The sequence below is a fragment of the Desmodus rotundus genome, chromosome 5, assembly GCF_022682495.2.
Source record: "Desmodus rotundus isolate HL8 chromosome 5, HLdesRot8A.1, whole genome shotgun sequence".
In the NCBI taxonomy this organism is placed as follows: domain Eukaryota; kingdom Metazoa; phylum Chordata; class Mammalia; order Chiroptera; family Phyllostomidae; genus Desmodus; species Desmodus rotundus.
This window is the reverse complement of record NC_071391.1, coordinates 124,298,390-124,317,579: the sequence shown is the minus strand read 5'-3', so window position 1 is coordinate 124,317,579 and position 19,190 is coordinate 124,298,390. Positions and strand designations below refer to the sequence as shown.

General features: G+C 41.4%; 1 protein-coding gene across 2 annotated transcripts in view; it reads left to right on the top strand.

Annotated features, from left to right (window-relative positions):
• Window positions 1–19,190, top strand: part of SRBD1 (S1 RNA binding domain 1) — a 180,847-nt gene that overhangs the window by 159,378 nt on the left and 2,279 nt on the right. For both annotated transcript variants that reach the window (XM_045189474.2, XM_024552858.3), the window contains exon 20: window positions 17,177–17,361. In XM_045189474.2, the coding sequence (XP_045045409.2) occupies window positions 17,177–17,361 (185 nt within the window). The remainder of the gene's footprint in view (window positions 1–17,176; window positions 17,362–19,190) is intronic.

Genomic DNA, 19,190 nt, shown 5'->3' with positions numbered 1-19,190 from the left:
TTTTTCAGAAGTTCCGCATTGCCGAGTTATGTGGCACATTATTTTATTTCAGTGAGGAATGAAGCCATTATTCCTGGAGCAGTGTCAAGCCAATAAACCCTGGTACTAATGGTGAAGTGTGAGTAATGGAAATTGCATGGCACTCTCCTCTGTTTGTTTTGGAAATTAACAAGACACAAATGACTAGCACCTGGCTTAAAGCTCATGCTTATCTAAAGATAAAGCCCTTTTGAAAGTAAACAGCCAACTCTTCAGATTTCTTAAATATTCCCCTGCTTGGTTCTTACAGAGTCTAAGAAATGATGTACTTTTGAAAAGCATACATTAACCCAGAATGATATGGGGGTGCGGGGGGGGGGGTTTCAGTACAAGGGAACAGTCATACAAGCATTAAAAGAAAAAACTTTAAATACCACATTTGATTACTTCAACAAATTTTAATTAGTCCAAAAACAGTGACTTGTTACATAACTGGTTTACAGCTGAGTGAGTTAGGTAATGGTGAGGTTAAAGGTGGTGACTATTTTAACTTTCATTGATTCTGAAGTGAAATTTAAAATTTGTTTTGAAATAATATTTTATTATTTGATCAATGTGGTTGATTTCCTTTCTTTTAAAAATGTTTAAATATTATAGGCTATATAGCACATTATAGAGAACTTAGAAAATAGAACAAGTAAAAAATATTTTATCAACATCACAACAGTGGTACTTGTTTTTCTCCCAACATTCGATTATGAATTTTAAACAAACACAAAAGTTGGAAAAAGTTTTTTACAATGAATTTCTAAATACCCCCACCTAAATTTCATCATTAATATCTTACCGTGCTGTTTTTGCACTTATCTATCCATTTGTCCATCAGTTCATCTTACCCATTTATGTATTTTAGAAGAAAGTTATAGACATCAGTACACTTTCAACTAATAGTTCAGCATGCATGTTATTAACTAAAATTATATCAGTCTTAACAGGTTTTTTTCCTTAAAAAAAAGGATTTATTTATTGATTTATTTTTTAGAGAGGGAAGGAGAAAGACAGGGAGAGAAACATCAGTGTGAGAGAGAAACATTGACTGGTTGCCTCTCGCACATGCTGTGACTGGGGGCTGAACCTGTAACCGAGGCATGTGCCCTGACTGGGAATTGACCCAGTGACCATTCAGTTTGTGAGACAGTGTCCAATCACCTGAACCACACCAGTCAGAGCAGTTGTTTTTTTCTTTTGAGGTAAAACTCCCATAAGATTTTAGTAAATCAATACTTGTATCGGTGTAACTCATCATCCTAGAATGTTCCCTGATACCTCTTCCCAGACAGTCGCTGCCCCAGCCTCCAAGAGCGAGCCACATGTTCTGATTTTCTGCTGCCAAAGATTAGTTTGCTTCATCTAGAATTTCTTATCAATATTACCAAACAGTTGTACTCTTTTGTGTAAGGCTTCTTTAGCATAATGTTTAGAGATTTTTATTCATGATGTAACAACTATTAGTAGCTTGTCCCTTTTTATTGCTGAGTAATATTCCATTGTATGAATATGTCACAGTTTATTCCCTTGTTAAAGGAAATTTGCCTACTTCTGCTGTTTTACTCTTATGAGAAAAGCTGCTATGAACATTCTTGTACAATATTTTTGTTGTTACTGACATTTTTTTCCATTTGCTGGGTCATAGGTAGATGAATGTTTAGTTTTCTTAGAAACTGCTAGGATTTAATCCCATGTAGTTGTGCCGTTTTACACGTTCGCGAGCAGTGCTTAAGAGTTCTGGTTGCTCCCTATCTTTGCCATCATTGGATGTTCGTCATATTAATTTTAGCCATCCTAGTGTGTGTGTGGTTATATGTAGATATCTCTTTGTGGGTTTGTATTCGCACTTCTTTGATGGCATTGGGCACTTTCCCGTGTGCTTGTGAGCCATTTGTCTTCTTTTGTGAACTGTCCATATGATTTAGCCATTTTCTCATTGAGTTGTTTTTCTTTTTGTTAATTGAGTTTTGGGAATTTTGTTGCATTGATTTGAGAGAGATGGAGAGCGAGGAACATGGATCTGTTGTTTGACTGACTTAGGCACTCACTGGTTATTTCTTGGTGGTGCCCTGACTGCGGATCAAACCCCCAACGCTGGTGTCGGGGTGGTGCTCTAACCCATGGAACTACCTGGCCAGGACTGGCTGTAGGAATGTTTAAAGTATGCTCTGGGCACTAATCCTTTCTGAATGTATGTTTCAAAAATATTTTGTCCTAGTTTGTGGCTTACCTCTTTATTTTCTTGTTGGTGTCTTTAAATGAGCAGAAGTTTTTAATTTTGATGATGTCTAATTTATCAACTTTTTATAGTTACGGCTATTCAAGTCCTATGTAAGAAACCTTTGCCTACCTTAAGTCGGGCAGTTTACATTTTGTGTATGAATTGAAGAATGGGTCAGGATTCATTTTCCTTCTCCATTATGAACGTTTGGTTATTACAGCACCATGGTTGAAAAACAGCAGCAAATGTTGCCCTTACCCACTGCTGTGGTGAGTGCTGAAGATGGCAGTCGAGGTTTCTGGCCCGCTGTCCTGCGCCACTGACCTGCTCATCAGCACTGCACTGTACTGAATACTAGGGATGAATTTTGAAGTCAGATAGTGTGTCACTTAACTTTGTTCTTTTAAAATATTTCTCTGAACATTCTAGATGATGTGCATTTTCCTACACATTTTAGAATGAGCCTGTCAATTTTCATTAGAAAACAAAAAAAAATCTGCTGGATTTACGATTTGGGATTACATTGAGTCTGTAGGTGAATGTAGGGACAATTGATGTTTTCTTCATATTTATTAAATCTTTTTGATCATGAGCTGCTTATGCCTTTTTATTTATTTAGGCGTTCTTTCATTTCTCTCCACAATGCTTTTCAGTTTCCATTGTGCTCATTTTTATTTTATGTTTTACAACATTTTTTAAATTTGCTGCTAATATGTAAAAACACAATTGATCTTGACGGGAACTTTGTGTCCGGCACCCTTGGTAAATTTTACTCACTAGTGTTTTAAGTTCTTGGCAAGTAGATAAAATCTTTTCTTCTTATTTTTTTTAATCTTCATGCTTTTAATTTCTTTTTCCTGTTTATTGCAACGGTCAGGACCGTTAGGCTGCGCTGAACGGGAGCAGGGAAAGGGGGGCGTTGTTGTCGTGTTCTCAGTCTTCTAGCACATGGTTCTCATTGTTTTGGTGTTAAAAAAACAAAATTGTGGTCTCATTGTGATTATATTTTTAGTGTTTGCTGTTTGAAAAGTTGTGTTTTTCTGTTTGCTTTCTGATATAAGCATGTTTTTTTTTGTTTCTGAATATTCCTTTTAAAAAAAGGCTAAATCACGTGATTGAACTATAATTTATTAATAGTAGTACCAGTAATGATCCTTATGGTGGATTCCTAGAAGTGAAATTTCTCTGCCAAAGGATTTGAAAGTTTATGTGACTCTTGATACACATTGCCAAGTAGCATAGTGTTTTATAATGCCACCAGCAATGTTTAAGCCTGAGAATCTTTAATTTCTCCTGTTAGACAGGACTTTTCTGCCAATCTTCACAAGTCAGTTTCCACCCATGGAGCGTAAGAGCCCTACCAGTGACTTCGCCCCACTCTATGCTCTTGTGGGGGTAGCCTTGTCTCTCAGAAGCTGGGTACTTGGGCACTATGTCTACTTTTTTTTTGCTATCTTTGTTGTTCATAAAGACTTTGTAAAAGTGTTATTTGCATGTATGGATCCTCTATTAAATATTTTTCTCTATTAAATGTTAAAGTGGTTTGTTGTATGGGCTGAAATTATTTCCTAGTTTACTTTTTTTTCTGTCTATAACGCTATCATGTTTTTGAACTATAAATGTTTAATTTTTATGAAGTAAACCTATTCTTTTTCTTGCTTTTATGGAAATTGGTCTTAAGATCTCTGATCTCTAAGATTAATTCAGCAATCCCCAGTTTTTTTCATATTTTTTATGATTTTTTTTTTACTCTATGAGTTTTATTGTTTTTGATTTTATTCACCACTTAGAACGTGCAAAGTCCTGTGGTAGGCCTGAAGGACATAACATGAGCAGAGGCGGTTTATGCTGTCAAGGAGCCTTCCCAAGTAGGGTAGGACTTACCCACCAATAACGCTAGCGGAAGTCGGTAATTCATCAGCTCTTTTTCAAGCCCAGTGGTTGTTCAGAGGAAAAAGAGGTCATATCCAGATAAGAGTATCTTACAAGGTTTCATGCAGGAGGTGGTATTTGGGGAAGGTCTTTGAGGATTTCACCCAGTAGAAATTGGAAAAGAGATATTTAAAGAGTTAGAGACAGGAAAATGTAGCTCAGGTCTGGTTTGGGGAGTAGTTAATAATCTAGTAAAAACAAAAATTCATTGAGTACTCCCTCATTGCCAGGCACTTTAGAAGCATCATCTTGTTTAAACCTGACAGCAATTCTTTTTTTTTTTTTTCCAATCTTCACTCAAGGATATATTTCATTGATTTTAAGAGAGAGAGATATCTTTCGGTTGTCTCCCGTACATTCCCCAAATGGGGATCAAACCCACAACCTAGGTATATGACCTGACCAGGAATCAAACCCGCAGACTTTTGTTACATGGGATGATGCTCCAACCAACTGAGTCATCTGGCCAGCAATCTAATAAGGTTGTTATATTATTTTTCCCACTTCTTTAAGTATAGTACAGAATGTCAGCTGGGAATAGTAAGTTATCTAACACAACTCAGCTGATGGAACCAAGGTTTGATTCACATCTATTAACCAGGTCAATTAAAAGGCTATTTTGGAGCCAGATGTAAATGTAATCATAATGGTCTTTCAGATTAAGGGTATCACCCCCTTAAAGACAGTATGTATTAAGCACAGAAAAGTAGCAAGCGGATTGTGACTTGTCTTATGTCCCTCTTCAGGGAAAAAAAAGAGAGTGAGAGAAAGGAAGAAACAAGGATCTGGTGTATGCTGGCTTTGCATGTGATTCTCTGTCATCACGTGGCTGAAATTAGACTCTGCCTTTCCTCTGGAGAAAACATTACCTCCTCCAATAAAGGAAACTCTGCCTATTTATTTTATTAAAGGATCTGTAGGAAATGAATTTTTCACTGAGAGTGTGTAGAATGTTAATGCTGTTTAGCTGCAGATGTGATGTTTCCTGAATTTTGCACTAAAAAGAATTCCCTTTCATTATGTCTTTTAGATTGAGGTGTGTGCATTTCAAAATAAGCAGCTTCACAGTGATCACACTTGGTATCTTTCACTTCAGGGGAGAAGTGGGGCGCACAGGAGGAATAGCAGTTCACCCTACAGATGTGCCCGTCTCTGCCAGAGATGTTTTTAAGTGAGAGAGGGGTGGGGGGGGGGGCGGAGAGAAAGGAATAGTGCCAGGTCTTTAGGAAATGTCAACTTAAAAAAATAGTCAAAGAATCGGTATTATAGACGGTGTAAGGGGAACACGGGATGCAGAAACCTGCTATTGCTGCAGATGGATACTCCCTCAACAGTCCCTTGAAGCTGTTTCGTTCTAACTCTCTTACTTGTTTCAGGGTCTTCTCGCATTTACCCGAGCACTTTACTAAGAAAACCCAAAGCTACCATACAGTCCCCTTTCTTAGACAGTCTCCATGTCTTTACTCATTTGGTCCCGTGCTTCCTCAGCTGCCCTTCCGCCTCAGGATTCTGCGTGTGTGTTTTCTCCCCACCTCACTTCTCACAGGCTGCTGAGGACTCCACCTCGGCGTTGTCCTGGTCTCTGCCATTGCCTGTCCTCTGTAAACATTTGGGGAGGGGTAGGTGGTGGCAGCTAAACGAGCCAGGTCTTTAGCTTTATAAAATTGTATGGCTTGTATGACTCTCGTGTCTTCAATGTGTCCACCACCTGCTCCTTTTGTTGTGCCCCGCAGACGCGTTATTGTGGCGGTCCCCCTCTCTCCACTCCCCAGGAGCTAAAAGTAGCACCACCTTTTTTCTTATTTCCCCCAGAACCTCGGTCTCATTGCTCCTCCTTTTCATTGCAACACTTCTCAGAAGAATACCCTGCCTCTAACCCTTACTGCTTGCTTTGTTCCAGTGCCTGACAGATTTGGCCTCTATCCCTACGTACTTCTGAAATCACTCTTTCAACTGGCGATCTCCCGATTGTCAAAACCAGGGCCTTGTTCCGTCCTCAAACCACGGACTCATTCTGCCACATTTGACGCCATCAGCCTTCTGACCTTCCATGGCTTTCGTTTTCTTATTCGATTTTCTCTGGCCCTCTAAATATTTGCAGACAGTCTTCGAGGTTGGTTACTTGGTTGGTTTGTTTACATTTGCTGCCTTCTTCTCTTGTACTGGGTGGTCATCTCCACTCACTTGACTACCCTTTATCTGGCACTTCTCCACTGATAATTCCACCCCGTGTTTCAAGTTCTCCAGTCCAGGCCTTTCTCCTAAGCTCTAGCTCTCCCTTTCCATTTGCCTGAAAGAGATGTTCTCATGAATATCTTTGCAACTCAAACTCAATATATCTAAAAGCAAAACTCGTACCCTCCTTTTATCCCTTCCTTTGTAACCTCTTCTCCTCACATCAGTCCTCACCAGCCCTACACAAAAACAAGACAGACAAAGAATCAAAAGGACTTGGTCTTTCTCTCTCGTCCCATAATGAATGGTTAATGGCATTACTGTCTTTTCATTACCCGGCGCTAGAATTGGCAGAATAACTCATTTATTCATCTGAAAATTTCATACCAGATTTGCTAGGCTAGTGGCAATTAAACTTAAGGTTAGTTATGATTGTAGGCTGCAAGCTCCAGGAAGGATCTTGTGAATCTGGTTTATTCTTTCCTCAGCCCCTCACACAGACTGATATGGCAATATTTGTTTAATGAAAGAATAAATGACAGAATTAGAAAATGGAAAGATGGCTACATAGAAGAACAGCAGGAAAGGAAGTTACTTGGGGACTGACCATCCTAATTGTCAAGGAGCAAAATGAAGTGTCTAGCTTTACTTCAAACTAAATATTTTTTCTGTCGTCTAAACTGGCTGAGGGAGTTGTGTAAGCAGAACTGGTGATAGGATTTCCAGATCATTCTTTCTGCTGGTGCCTGTCCCGCGTGCTGAGTGAGTAGTTCTTTCAGAATCCCTTGAGGATTGCAGGGATTTGGGACCTCCCCACATTGAATCTCTTGCCTCCACTGAGTATTGAGTTCAGAGCCCAGCCTTCCCGGATTTTACAGACTAGGAAGCAGACAGACCATGAAAGAGGATTACTTACCATTTGCTGTCATCATCCAGAAATTGTCACGATGTCCCCGTGTGTGAGTGATTTCATTGTTGGGTAATACGGGCCAGGAATAAAATTGCTGCTTTGCTATGAGTAGAATGAAGCCCAGACATAATTTAGGGTTGCTGCTCCCCCCTGCCTCTTTGTTTTTGCCCCACCATTTTGGTTGATCAAGAGAGCCAAAGGCAAGTATCCGATTTCCCCTCTCCCTTGAATAAGGTGCCAGGAGGCGGTGCTTTGTGCTGCACGTCATGCTGATTTGTACATGTCACAGGGAGACCTGGCACGCTCCCAAAGAATCCGCTGCATTAAGAATTTGATTCACTCCAGATAGTTAAGCTCGAACGTTCTTATGTTCTTGATTCAACTTGAAAAATGCCAGGGAATTTAATGTCAAGCCTGTCTCTCTTGGCACTCACTTTGGTAAAGCATTAGCTAGTATTTAACTGTTATTTCCATGTCAGCCATTAGGGAGAAATTTTAAAAGGCTAGTTTCTAGAATTGGTTGGCAGCCTGTGTAGCAGGAATGTGACATGCAATACCATTCCAGCGGACTAGGTAAGTGTGTTATCAAGGAATAGTTTGTGTCAATATCTGCACTGTGATATTAGCACTGTGATATTTCCTTCATTGCTGATGACGTACCTGTTACTGAGCCTCACAATCAGTGTTGAAAAGTATGTTTCCACAGTGTGTAAACACCATTAATTTACACGAGATCAGGCACATTCAGGGGGTATGGCCTTACACAGGAGTCATTAATTTACAGTACAGCTCTGGGACAGAAGTGATCACAGAACCCAACAAAGTAGTATACTTGGAGAGGTGAGGATCTTCCGTACAAAAACCAAGCAATGTTTATTCTTAATATACAAAAACGTGTGTTCGTTTTTTAAGTTGGTCAAGGGTACGAACTTCCGGTTGTAAGATGAGTAAGTTCTGAAGATATGATATACGGCATGGTGATTATAGCTAATAATACTTTATTGTACACTTGAAAGTTAGTGAGTAGATCTTAAATGTTCTCACCACAGAAACGGTAATTATGTGACCCAGTGCAAGTGTTTGCTGATGATATGGTGGTGATCATTTTGTAGTTACATAAATATATCAAATCAACATATTGTACACCTTAAAATTACACTATGTCATTTATATCTCAGTATGGCTAGGGGGGAAAAAAGTAGAATCAATGCAACAGATACATAAGGATTCTGTGATAAGATAGAGGGACCCACCTGGTGCCCTTGGGCTAAAAGCAGTTGGGGGACAGCAGGGGTGGGGGGCCCTTTAGCGGCTTTCCCTCGCTCTCTGCCACACAGCTTCCCTCAGTCAAGCCAGACAGGACTGGTGGGCCTTGCTGAATCCCTTTAATGAGTGAGCACACTTCAGTCTGTTTCTTTCTCCTTCCTGTTCAAGGATTTAGTTTCTCCCAACTCTTCTTTTAGAATTGCTTTCAGAGATTTTATCACATTCTTTCCAACTTTAGCTTTCTGCCCAGAAAGGAAAGAAGTTTTCTGGTTAATAAGTAGCTGTAATGCAAAAAGTTTAGATTGTTTTCATTTCAAAACAACAGCAGTAGAGCAGTGACATTCACAGATTTAATATTCAGAGTTTCAGCTGTGACCCGGAAGCCCCGTGACCTGTCATTTTTCTGAGGGGTCAGTCAGTTTAGCCTACCGAGTGTGTCCAGCACACCTCTCCTCATCCAAAATTCACTGCGGCCGTCGTCTACATGCGCGTGCCAACAAACTCTGCAATGACAAAAACATGTTTCTTCGTAGGAATCTTGCCTGAAAAGAAACCTAAAGACAAGTGCTGTAAAATAAATGGAGATTAGGTTAACAGACCTAAGAAATTATTTGCAAATTTGAAAGATCTTAAATTTTTCTGGACTTGCCTCACAAAAGTTGGCAGATGCAGACATGAAAATTAAGGCAGAATCATTTCTGGCTTTTGGTAAGTGATATCTTAGGATGTGCATCAGTAGTTACCTTCATTAACTGCTGTGGGGCTATAATTAGACAATATTAGGTTGTCTTTTCATAAAGAAACACAACATCATAAAAGAGAGGTCACACCTAAAACCTAAAGATGATAAGTAGATTAGTAAAAGAATTTTCTTTCTTGTTAGTATAAAAATGCAAACATCTTACTGTAATTCCCAGGAAGAAACATTTATCATATTTTTCAAAGTGCCTTCACAAAAGAGAAAAGTGATGAAAAAGAATCTGCCCACCTGGGAATCAGATGATCAGGCCGTGGGGTTCTTGGGAAGTGGTCGCTGTATGGAGTGTCTCCCACGCCATTGTAGCTCACACCCCACCCCGAGTGAGGCTGGTAGAGGACAACGGCAAGTTTAAGAATCCTGAGTCCTCCGCGTGGTGCCAGCCTGCCTGGGTTCAAATGTGGGAAAGTTACTTACCCTCCCTGCCCTTCAGTTTCCTTGTCTGTTAAGTTAGGGTAACAATAGTATCTATCTGATGGGATTAGGTCAGTTACTATCTATAGAATTCTCAGCACCTGGGACAATAAGCTTCTGGTCATTGCCGTGATTGTTGTTGCTGTTGCTTTTGTTGTGGTTGAGAAGGAGCTGTCAGGCTGAGCCAGAAGAGAAAGGGAGGGTGGGGCGGCTTATGACTGTTAGCCTCCCCGGGGGGGGGGGGGGGGGGGGGGGGGGGCGGATTCTGCCCTGAAATCTGGATATAATCTGAGTCATTTAACATTGTTAATTAACATTCTCACTGGGTTGTGGACCTGGAGAAAACACTGGTTTCCTTCCTATCAGTACCCAGAGAAAAATGATAAAAGAGAACCCAGTAGAGGAGGAGGGAGGGAGTGACGAGCCAGCCTTATAGTTGTGCTTGCTTCAGTCTCTTCCGTCTCCAAAGTGTTTGCCCTTCTCCTCTCTCTTCTTCAGGTTTAGGTCACTGAGTCTGGAGCCTGAAACTCAGGAGGATATTGATTTAGTCTCCCGTTGTCTCCCTCCTCCCTCCCTCCTTCCTGTCCCCAGCCTGACTATGGATTTTAATCTTAGCCTGTCTTCTGACTGTGTGACCATAAGCAAATTACTTTGACCTCAACTGCACACTCTTTAAATGGACTAAAAATGGCTCTGCCCATTCAGAGGACAACCAGGGGATTTATGGAAATGGCAAATGTTAAGCTTTTTTCAGTTTCGGGAAAGAAGGCTTCCTGGACAGGGTGGAATCCAAGGTAAAAAGCTGATTCCTGAGGACCAAGTCCTTCACCTGATACGTGGGCTGCGTCCCCGAGTAGTGTGGGAGCTGTTTCATTTCAGCTCTGCCGTCACCAGCCTGTGTGTTTCTGGGTACCACCTTTTTATTTGCCCTTCTCTTTCAACTGTGCACAGGCACTAATCCACGCTATGGCTTTATAGCCAGTAAATTAAATCATGTGAATTCTGACCAGGGTTTTTGAGCTCTTAGAGAGTCTGCAGCCTTTGAAACCACTAACTTAATTTGGTCCAACTCTTATTTGGTAACTCAAACAGAGCCAAACTTTTTCCTTTTGAATTTGGTTTTAAAAATAATAAATTGCTCCCAGGCAGTGGTCCTGGGTGCCAATTTTTTATCTGGGATCTAAATTTTCTGCCTGTGTTAAAAATCCCCCAAAGTAAAGGGGTGAGGAGTGCTAATGAAGGTGTGACATATGACAGCTTTTACCTTGTGGTCGCAGCTGTGTAGCTTGGACAGGTCACCTAACCTGAGTTTTGATTCCCTTATCTGCAAATCTGCGGCCACAATACATTTTTGAGAAAATGAAATGAAACCATCTTTCTGAGTCTCTGTTTACCTGCATGTAAAATCCTCCCTCTAAAAGAGCAGATATAAGTGGGAGATTATTCTAATGTACTGTCATCACAGATCTCCCTCCTCTGTAAACAAATACTTAATGCAGAAAGCTGGGTGTACTTTTCTAAATTATTCTCAGTTGGCTCCAGCATCTTGTCACATTCCTTTGAAGAGCCTTGATTTGCCTCGATTTTAGCAAATCTTTATCATTTGAGGATGTGTGGTGTGTGAGTTTAAAACAGCCGGACTCAGTGGGAAGAGGGTGATCAAGCTGAGTAATATTGGGTTGTTGGAACATTTTTTTTTAAAGATTTTATTTAGGGGGAATGGAGGGAGGAAGAGAGGGAGAGAAACATAAGTGTGTGGTTGCCTCTCACACGACCACCTCCCCTCACCACCGGGGACCTGGCCCGCAACCCAGGCATGTGCCCTGACTGGTAATTGAACCAGCGTCCCTTTGGTTCACAGTCCAGTGCTCAGTCCACTGAGCCACACCAGCCAGGGCAGTTGTTGGAATATTTTTGGTTCTTTTTATGTGGGGCAGTGGGGAGAGAGGGGAGGTTGTTTTTTAATATGTGAGAAAACTATGTTTCCTTTATTATTATAAATTTATTTTTAATGCAATTCCTAAAACAGGATTATAGAAATCTTTACAGCAAGCACAGCATTTCAATACATGATACTTTCCCCTTTGTGTATACTTATGCTCATTTAGATGTATATACATTTGGTTTTTTAATTATAATTTTAATTATATTATAATCACACAGTATATCATACCTATAGGTGGTTCTGAAATAGGAAAAGCCACATAAATACTTCTAAGGATACATTCTTCTACATACAATTAATGTAACACGCACCAACTGTCCAGTTTCTATACATGTATAAATTTCAAAAAGAAGGAAACATTTAGTAAGTTCTTCTGAAGTTAGAAGCAGGTAACAGTCTGATACTCTTAAACGTTTTGGAAGACAGACCATATTCCTTAATCTTCAGTAGTTTATCCTTTTCAGTTCCTCTTGGGTTTTTTCTTTTCCCCTGCTTTTCATAGATGCAGGAGTGTGTTTAGACGCAGGAGGTGCCTGAAGACTCCGAATGGTGCTGAGCCAGTGCTGCTAAACTTGCCCGCACTGCTGCCCTGGGAGCTGCACACCGTTTAAAGCTATACCCACAGACCAAAGTCTGTAAGGACTTTCAGAGCAACGCGTTGCCCTTTCTGAAAAGGTTACATTCTTTAAAATTGTTTTTATTTTTTAAATTTTTTAAAAATATATTTATTGATTTTAGGGAGAGGGGAAGTGGGGAGAGAAATATCAGTGTGAGAGAGAGAGAAACCGTCAGTTGGTTGCCTGCCATGTGCACCTCAATCGGGGATTGAACCCATAACATAGCTACATGCCCTGACCAGGGATCGAACCCCCAACCTTTTGGTGTACGGGACAATACTCCAACCAGCTGAGCCACACTGGCCGGGGCAGAAAGGGTTACAATTTTAAAAAGTTTGTCTTTAGCATGTAAATTTTAAAAAGCCAGTCAGCTGTAAGTTCTTGTGAAAAATGACTCACTGTAACTTTTTGTGGTTGATTATGTGCTAAGAAAAGCCATTTAAATATTGTCCTCACTTACCCACTAGCTTCTACTGCACAGTAGGTGGTTCCCGGGGCTTCTCCATAAATGTACTCTACGTGAATTTACCATTGCTCATGGGTTTCGCGCCAGCTAAGATTTTTAAGGATGCTGGCTCAGTTCAGGGTCTCAGTGTAATAAAGAGGTTAGACGTTTGACAAGATTCACTGACGATGGTTACAGTGCAGTTCACACCCTCCCCCCTTGGATCAGACTGCTGAACCAACAGGTGCGCTCCGTAAAAGCGGGCGCTCCCTCTTTGACTGCATGTGCGCTGCTCCCTGCTCCCGGTGGAGGTCAGCTCCCCATGGACGGGGTAAAAGAAGTAGCAAGTTTTTCTCTTTTGCTGCCTTAGAATATATAGTCACTCTTTAATATTAAGAGCAACAGATTTAAAAATATGTAGTATCTTTGGTTTTTAGTGTGACAAGCTGTTACTGAATTGTCATTTGCATCCCACCGTTTAATCTACAATCACAGTTAAGAAGGGCAGGTCTCCTAGAGTATAAACTCTTGTTGTATGTACATCATTGGATGTCTACCAGTATTACATGTGAGCAGGTTCTGCTTTATCTGTGTGTACCTATTTATTTCTAAAAGGACTATGCTCTTGCAATTTATTTTTTAAAAGATTTCATTTATTTATTTTTAGACAGAAGGTAAGAGAGGAAGAAAGAGAAACAGAGAAACATCAATGTGTGGTTGCCTCTCGGGCACCCTCAACTGAGGACCTGGCTTGCAACCTGACTGGAAATTGAACCAGCGACCCTTTGGTTCACAGTCTGGCGCTCAATCCACTGAGCCACACCAGCCAGGGCTGTTCTTGCAATTTAATGTTTGGTTTATTGATGTAATTCCTTTAAAGCTGAGTAAAACTAATGGATAAAAATAAACAAGTACAGAAGTCTCTCTTAAAAGTGTTAAGAGTGGATGACAATGAGACCTTGGCCCTTGCGGCACGGACTTGGTGGAGATATGAGTCCTGTGTGTTTGGCTAACGGTAAGTCCACTCTGAAGTGACAGTGTTGCATCGCCATGGTTCTTCTGCACTCTGTGGGGTATCGTGTTTCTTAAACAGCCAAATCCTGGACTCCTAAATTTGCTTCTCCATGCTGGAAATGATTACATAAAACCGAATGGCTATATCTGAACTCATATGAATTTTGAGGATTTATTTTTCAGGAACAAATTCTTACAAAGACTTGGACTGCCTTTGTAGCAAGTTTCTGTGGAAGACATAGCGATTTCAGGTTATGTAGCGTTCTGTCTGAGAAGCAGGCACGGTCTCTGCAGCAGGTTCTGTGTCTAACTTAGTGCAGATGCACGCTAAAGGGACATGACGTGCTCATTTGTTGCACTTATGCTACTTTCTTGCTTTAAGTAAGATGGGTGAAATTACACGTTAAATAAAAACAGCAGCTCAGACAGCAGTCCTTAGCAAACCGAAAAAGCCTTCCAGAGACAGAGGAGAAAATGAGATTATCACTTTAATAACTCACTGATTTTTGAGAGAATTGTCTACTTAAATGCATTTGTATAACTTCTTTGTGGGATTTATCAATGTTAACTGTCTAGTGTTTAAAACCAATCTGCCATTAAATTGTGCTGGTGAAATGTTACCAAAAGTATTATGATTTATAGTTTAACTAAATATTGCAATTCAATTTTTGACATCACTGCAGTTAAAAAGACACGCACTGATGTGCATTGCATGGAACTCCAGCTAGTGAAAACAGCCGCGCGGCCTTGGAACATTATGTAACCTCCCTGAACCTGTGTTTTCCGTATGAAATGACATCCGCCCTTTAGGGTTATTGTCAGGGCTGAAGGAGAAGATCTCTCGAGGACTAGCACAGCGCTGGGCACTCACTTCTCTGAACACGTCCACTTACACTCTGCGTGCAGGCATCACGAAGCACAGTGTGTTTTTATATGGTGCTTTTGAGCCTGAAAGTACTTTGTACTGAATATTACGTACTATACTTAATTCTAAAATGAAACTTTGGGTTGGATATTGCTTATCACACTCAGTTCTAGGGTGAAACTTCAGAATATGTGGAATAGATTTTGGGGGGTATTTAAAGAACACATGTTTGAGTGGCTACTGAGTGTAAACCATTCTTTCCTATCATTCTCAGTGAAATGTATTTGAAATCTAGTCAGGCCAAGGTAATCTGAATGCTCTTCCCAGTTCGTTTTGCAGTCCCTCTCCCCTTTGGCGTGCTATTTTCCTTTTCCTGCAGCCCTGTTGTAACTTAAGTTTTCACAGTGAAAAAGCACTTGACTTTGTCCCGTAGTCATTTAAAAATAGGTTTGATCGATACGAAGCCTTAGCTAAGAGCACGATTTGGTCCTTTTCCACTGGTTGCAGTTACCAGTTCCCTCAGGCTTGTGTGTGTGAGAATGAACATGATGTATGAAATACACAGTCAGGTTCAACAGGCCAGTCTCCTTTTTACATCTGCAAGCGCCTACACCGAATTCTTCGTACGGGAGCGCCTTTGGTAGCAGTTAGTTACACACCCCACCTCGGGCCCCTGAGCCAGTGTCTGTGTTTCTGAGACCGAGACGGGTACAGTGCTTTGGGGAGTCCCTGCCATGGAGTCTTTACTTTTATCAACTATAAGATGCAATTTGAGGTTACAGATTTGCAGCTCATGAATACACTTTTTTGGCGCTTTAACAGTTGGCTGTGGGCTGGAGTCTTGGGGATTTGAAAGATATTCTGCTAAATAGCCAGTAGCAGACCAATCATGGCAGCAGGTAAATACCAGGGAAGCCTGCTCAGCAGGGCGCCCGTTGCTTAGAAAGCTGAGCGAGCAAGTTGGCGTCGGGCAGAGGTTGTCATGTGCCACCTGCCCCGTCAGTCAGAGCCTCAGCGGCTGTTCCCTGTCTCCAGGGCCTGTGTGTGCTGCTGCCCAGCCGTCAGCCTTCACAGATGCAGGCTGCCTCTGCGCTGGGCCTGGGAGACCACGGACACACAGGCCAGTAGTGTGGATCTCAATGGATGCCAGTTTGGGTGGAAGCTCCTTTCCAAAAAATGGAGACCAGGCACCAACTCCTTGGTCTTTTCATTAGACCATTAACCAAAATATATTCTCAAGAGAATTATTTAGATTTTGGAGAATCTGTTTTTGACCAAAAATATGGCTATGAAGATGTAGGAGGGTTGCACTTTAAACCCAAAGAGACTCGATGGTTAACTGAGAGGTGAGAGCGCTTCCTCGCCAGACCCCGGATTATCAGTACCGACGATCACTGAAGAGGCTTTTTCTGGTTGGACACAGCAGCGCAGAAAAGACTGGGAACCACAGGCACTCCTTTTCTGATGCTGCAGCAACCTGCCAAAAGGGCTGCACCCCACTTCTGTTCATAGCCTCCATCACCCGCCTTTTCCCTTCTTGTGTTCCCGAGACATCCTTAGAGGACTGGGTTTGAGGGCATTAGTGTCACTCTCTGATGACTGTGCTGACATTTTTAAAGTGTCATTAATCATAGGAAATGAACCTTAATGATGGAGGAAAATACCCAGTGAAGGACTATCAAGAAAGTGAGGTACAGCCCAATCTTCGCATGAAATGGGAGGAAAAATATCTTAACCCTTTCATTGGTGTTTTTCTTAACTTATTACTAAACTCCAAAGGCTAAGTAATTGAGAGGTAGCTGTTCACACAAGGGAAGTGATAAACATAGCAAAGGGAAATGGAGAAATGTAGATACTTTTATTTTGTACATATTGCAGGCATATAATGTATAAAGTTTATAAAGATAATATTCATCCTAAGGTTATATAATTGCATTCTTACTTGCTTCCATCACCTCCATTTTGGAAGAAATGGAGTTTTTCTTTTTGATATCCCCTGCTGTATTTTTTTCTGCTGATGCTGAATGTAGTCAATGTACTTGATTTAAATTGGACCACGTGAGGCTTGACTGTTGATGGAATTTGAGAATCATTAAGCTGATAGCGTGCTTGCGCAGGTCGTCCTGGGTATCTTACAAAGGTAAAAAATAGCGTGATTCATTTGTCAAAAACTGGCAGTGCTTGTTGGATATTTTGCTGGAACTTTGTATAGTAAATTGATTGTTGGTATAAAATAATTTAAGTTCAAATACGTTTTCCTACTGAAATTTTAGGAAACATGAGGTAAATATAGGTGTCCTTGATTAGGAAATACACATGACACTTAACTCTAACGAACAGTATACTGTAAAATGTATCTGATGCTGATTCTGAGCAGGGGCTTCACTGGAAAGTAGCACGAGAACCTAAGTCCATCTCTTCCCCTTTTCCCCACGGCGATCTGTCTGTAACGCCGTGGGGTACACGGCAGGTCTCTAATAAACAAAAATCGGTAGACCGAGATGACCGAATGTCAGGGTGATCTGTGTGAGGAAATCAGAAACTAAGTAACATTATTAACGTGCTGGCCTTTTATCTCCCCTCTGCAGGTTTTTATCATTCATTGGAGGGACACTGTGTGAGATTGGAAAGCCTGAAATGCAGCAAAAAATAAAGTCATTCGTTGAAAAGGAAGGAATAGAGAAAACCGCAGAAAGGCTGCAAACAACGGTACACACCTTACAGATCATCATAGACGGTCTCAGCCAGCCTGAAAGCTTTGACTTCCGGACAGGTAAGCAGTTGACCTGGGATGATAACCCCTTCACCTGCATGGCTCGCGTTACCTCCTGTGGCCCTCCCAGCAACCCTGCGCCACAGGCAAACAGACGTTATTCTCGCATCCTACATGTGAGAAGACTGTAGCAGTGACCTTCCTTCAAAGTCATTTCAGTTAGTTAGTGTCCGGACCCAAAGCTAGAAACCAGGTCTCCGGAGTCCCTATGTCTGCTTGCTTTCCAAATGCGTCGTCCGCGTGCTGCCCTGTGCATGGAGGCACACGTTCTTCTCAAGCCTTCTGTAACCCTTTTTAACCTCGCAGGAACCAGAAGTCCAAGGTAAAGCATTCAGTCCACAAACTAAAAAGTGAATTTCTTCCTGAATTACAGCCTTCTGAGTTCCTGGATTTTGTGTCAATGAACACATTGAACAAATGAGATGCTATCTCTCTGTTGATTTTTCCTTCTAATTAAAAGTGCTCTCAGCTTTCAGCACAGGTAGGTAGAAGGTGAGGGAAGGGTGACAGCCATAGTTGTGGAGAGCAGTGACCCGGCGAGAAGAATTAAGGTATCAGTTTCCCGGGGAAATTTGAATAGGAAGCCCTGAGGTTGAATGAATCTGCACTTGTCTCATAACCCGTTTTATGATACCGTGTGCAGAGCTCGGCTCCTTTCATTCTGGGTTAGGCTGTGCTGTGGTAACTGGACATGCCTCTTTGAAAAGGTTTGAGGGAATATGAAAACACACCCAGCCAGCAAGCTCGCTGTACTTTTACCTCAACTTTTCAGTAAGTTTGAAATTAATTGTTTTTTAAAGTTGGAGAAAAGTAAAATAAAATAAAAGCAGCAAGAGCAATACCAAAAATGTAGGAGCAGAAACCTCCAGGTGTCCCGTCCGAAGTGTCACAGAGCAGGAGTACTAAGTAGGGCAGTGGCTCCATACAGGGTGGGGTTTGAGGGTGGTGCCCACAACCCCTGACCTAGAAGGTTGGCAGATATGCTCTAGAGCTTTCCGTCCCTTTTTTTCCTGTCTTGGTGCCGATTGCTCTATTAATGCATTTACTATAGACCCAGGGCATAGATCAACTCTCAAATTATATGGTTCAATTAAGTAACAAATAGCTAAGTAGCGACCCTCATCCGGTGATGCCCCTGGTTGAGCCAAAACCGAATGTGCAAGGGCTCTGGACTGAGCTTAATAGTTACTGCAGTTTTTATTATTGTGACAGGTGAAATTTCAAATAGGTCTCTTTAAACACACTTTGCAACTGACCTATGCCCTTGTATAAGTCATAGTTTTCAAGATGTTTGAGAACTTCTCATTTTAATACTTGAAGGCATCCCCAACGGGGAAAGCAGACAGTCATATTTCTGAAGGGGCGGATGGTATTTGGGATGTTTCTGCACCGCAGTGCTTATGTTACACCTCTTTTCCCCATTTCTCAAACGTAGTTCCCTCCTTGGTGCCTCCTCCGCACCCCATCCTGTCTTCTTTCTTCTCAGTGACATGGTTCTATTTCATTAACACTCTGGTTGCTAGTTCATTTCCATGGTTGGGTTCATCATAAGCAGCCTGGCGACAGGGGACTGAATATGTACCCTGCCAAACAAAGTGTTACAGTTCGCCTGGTACCTGGAGGGTTTTCTGCTTTGTCCGTGGCCCAGGCTGTATTTGGGAACATGTTAAGTAGTTCCTGACTCTGATTTTCCACGTAAAATTAAACAACGCAGCTAATCAGGAACCCGAGGGGAATCTGTACCAGCTGGACCTCTACAGGAAAAAGTGGGGAGGATAGTTTTCAAGCATAAAAACAATTCTTATGGGGCCTCAGAGACCGTCCTACCT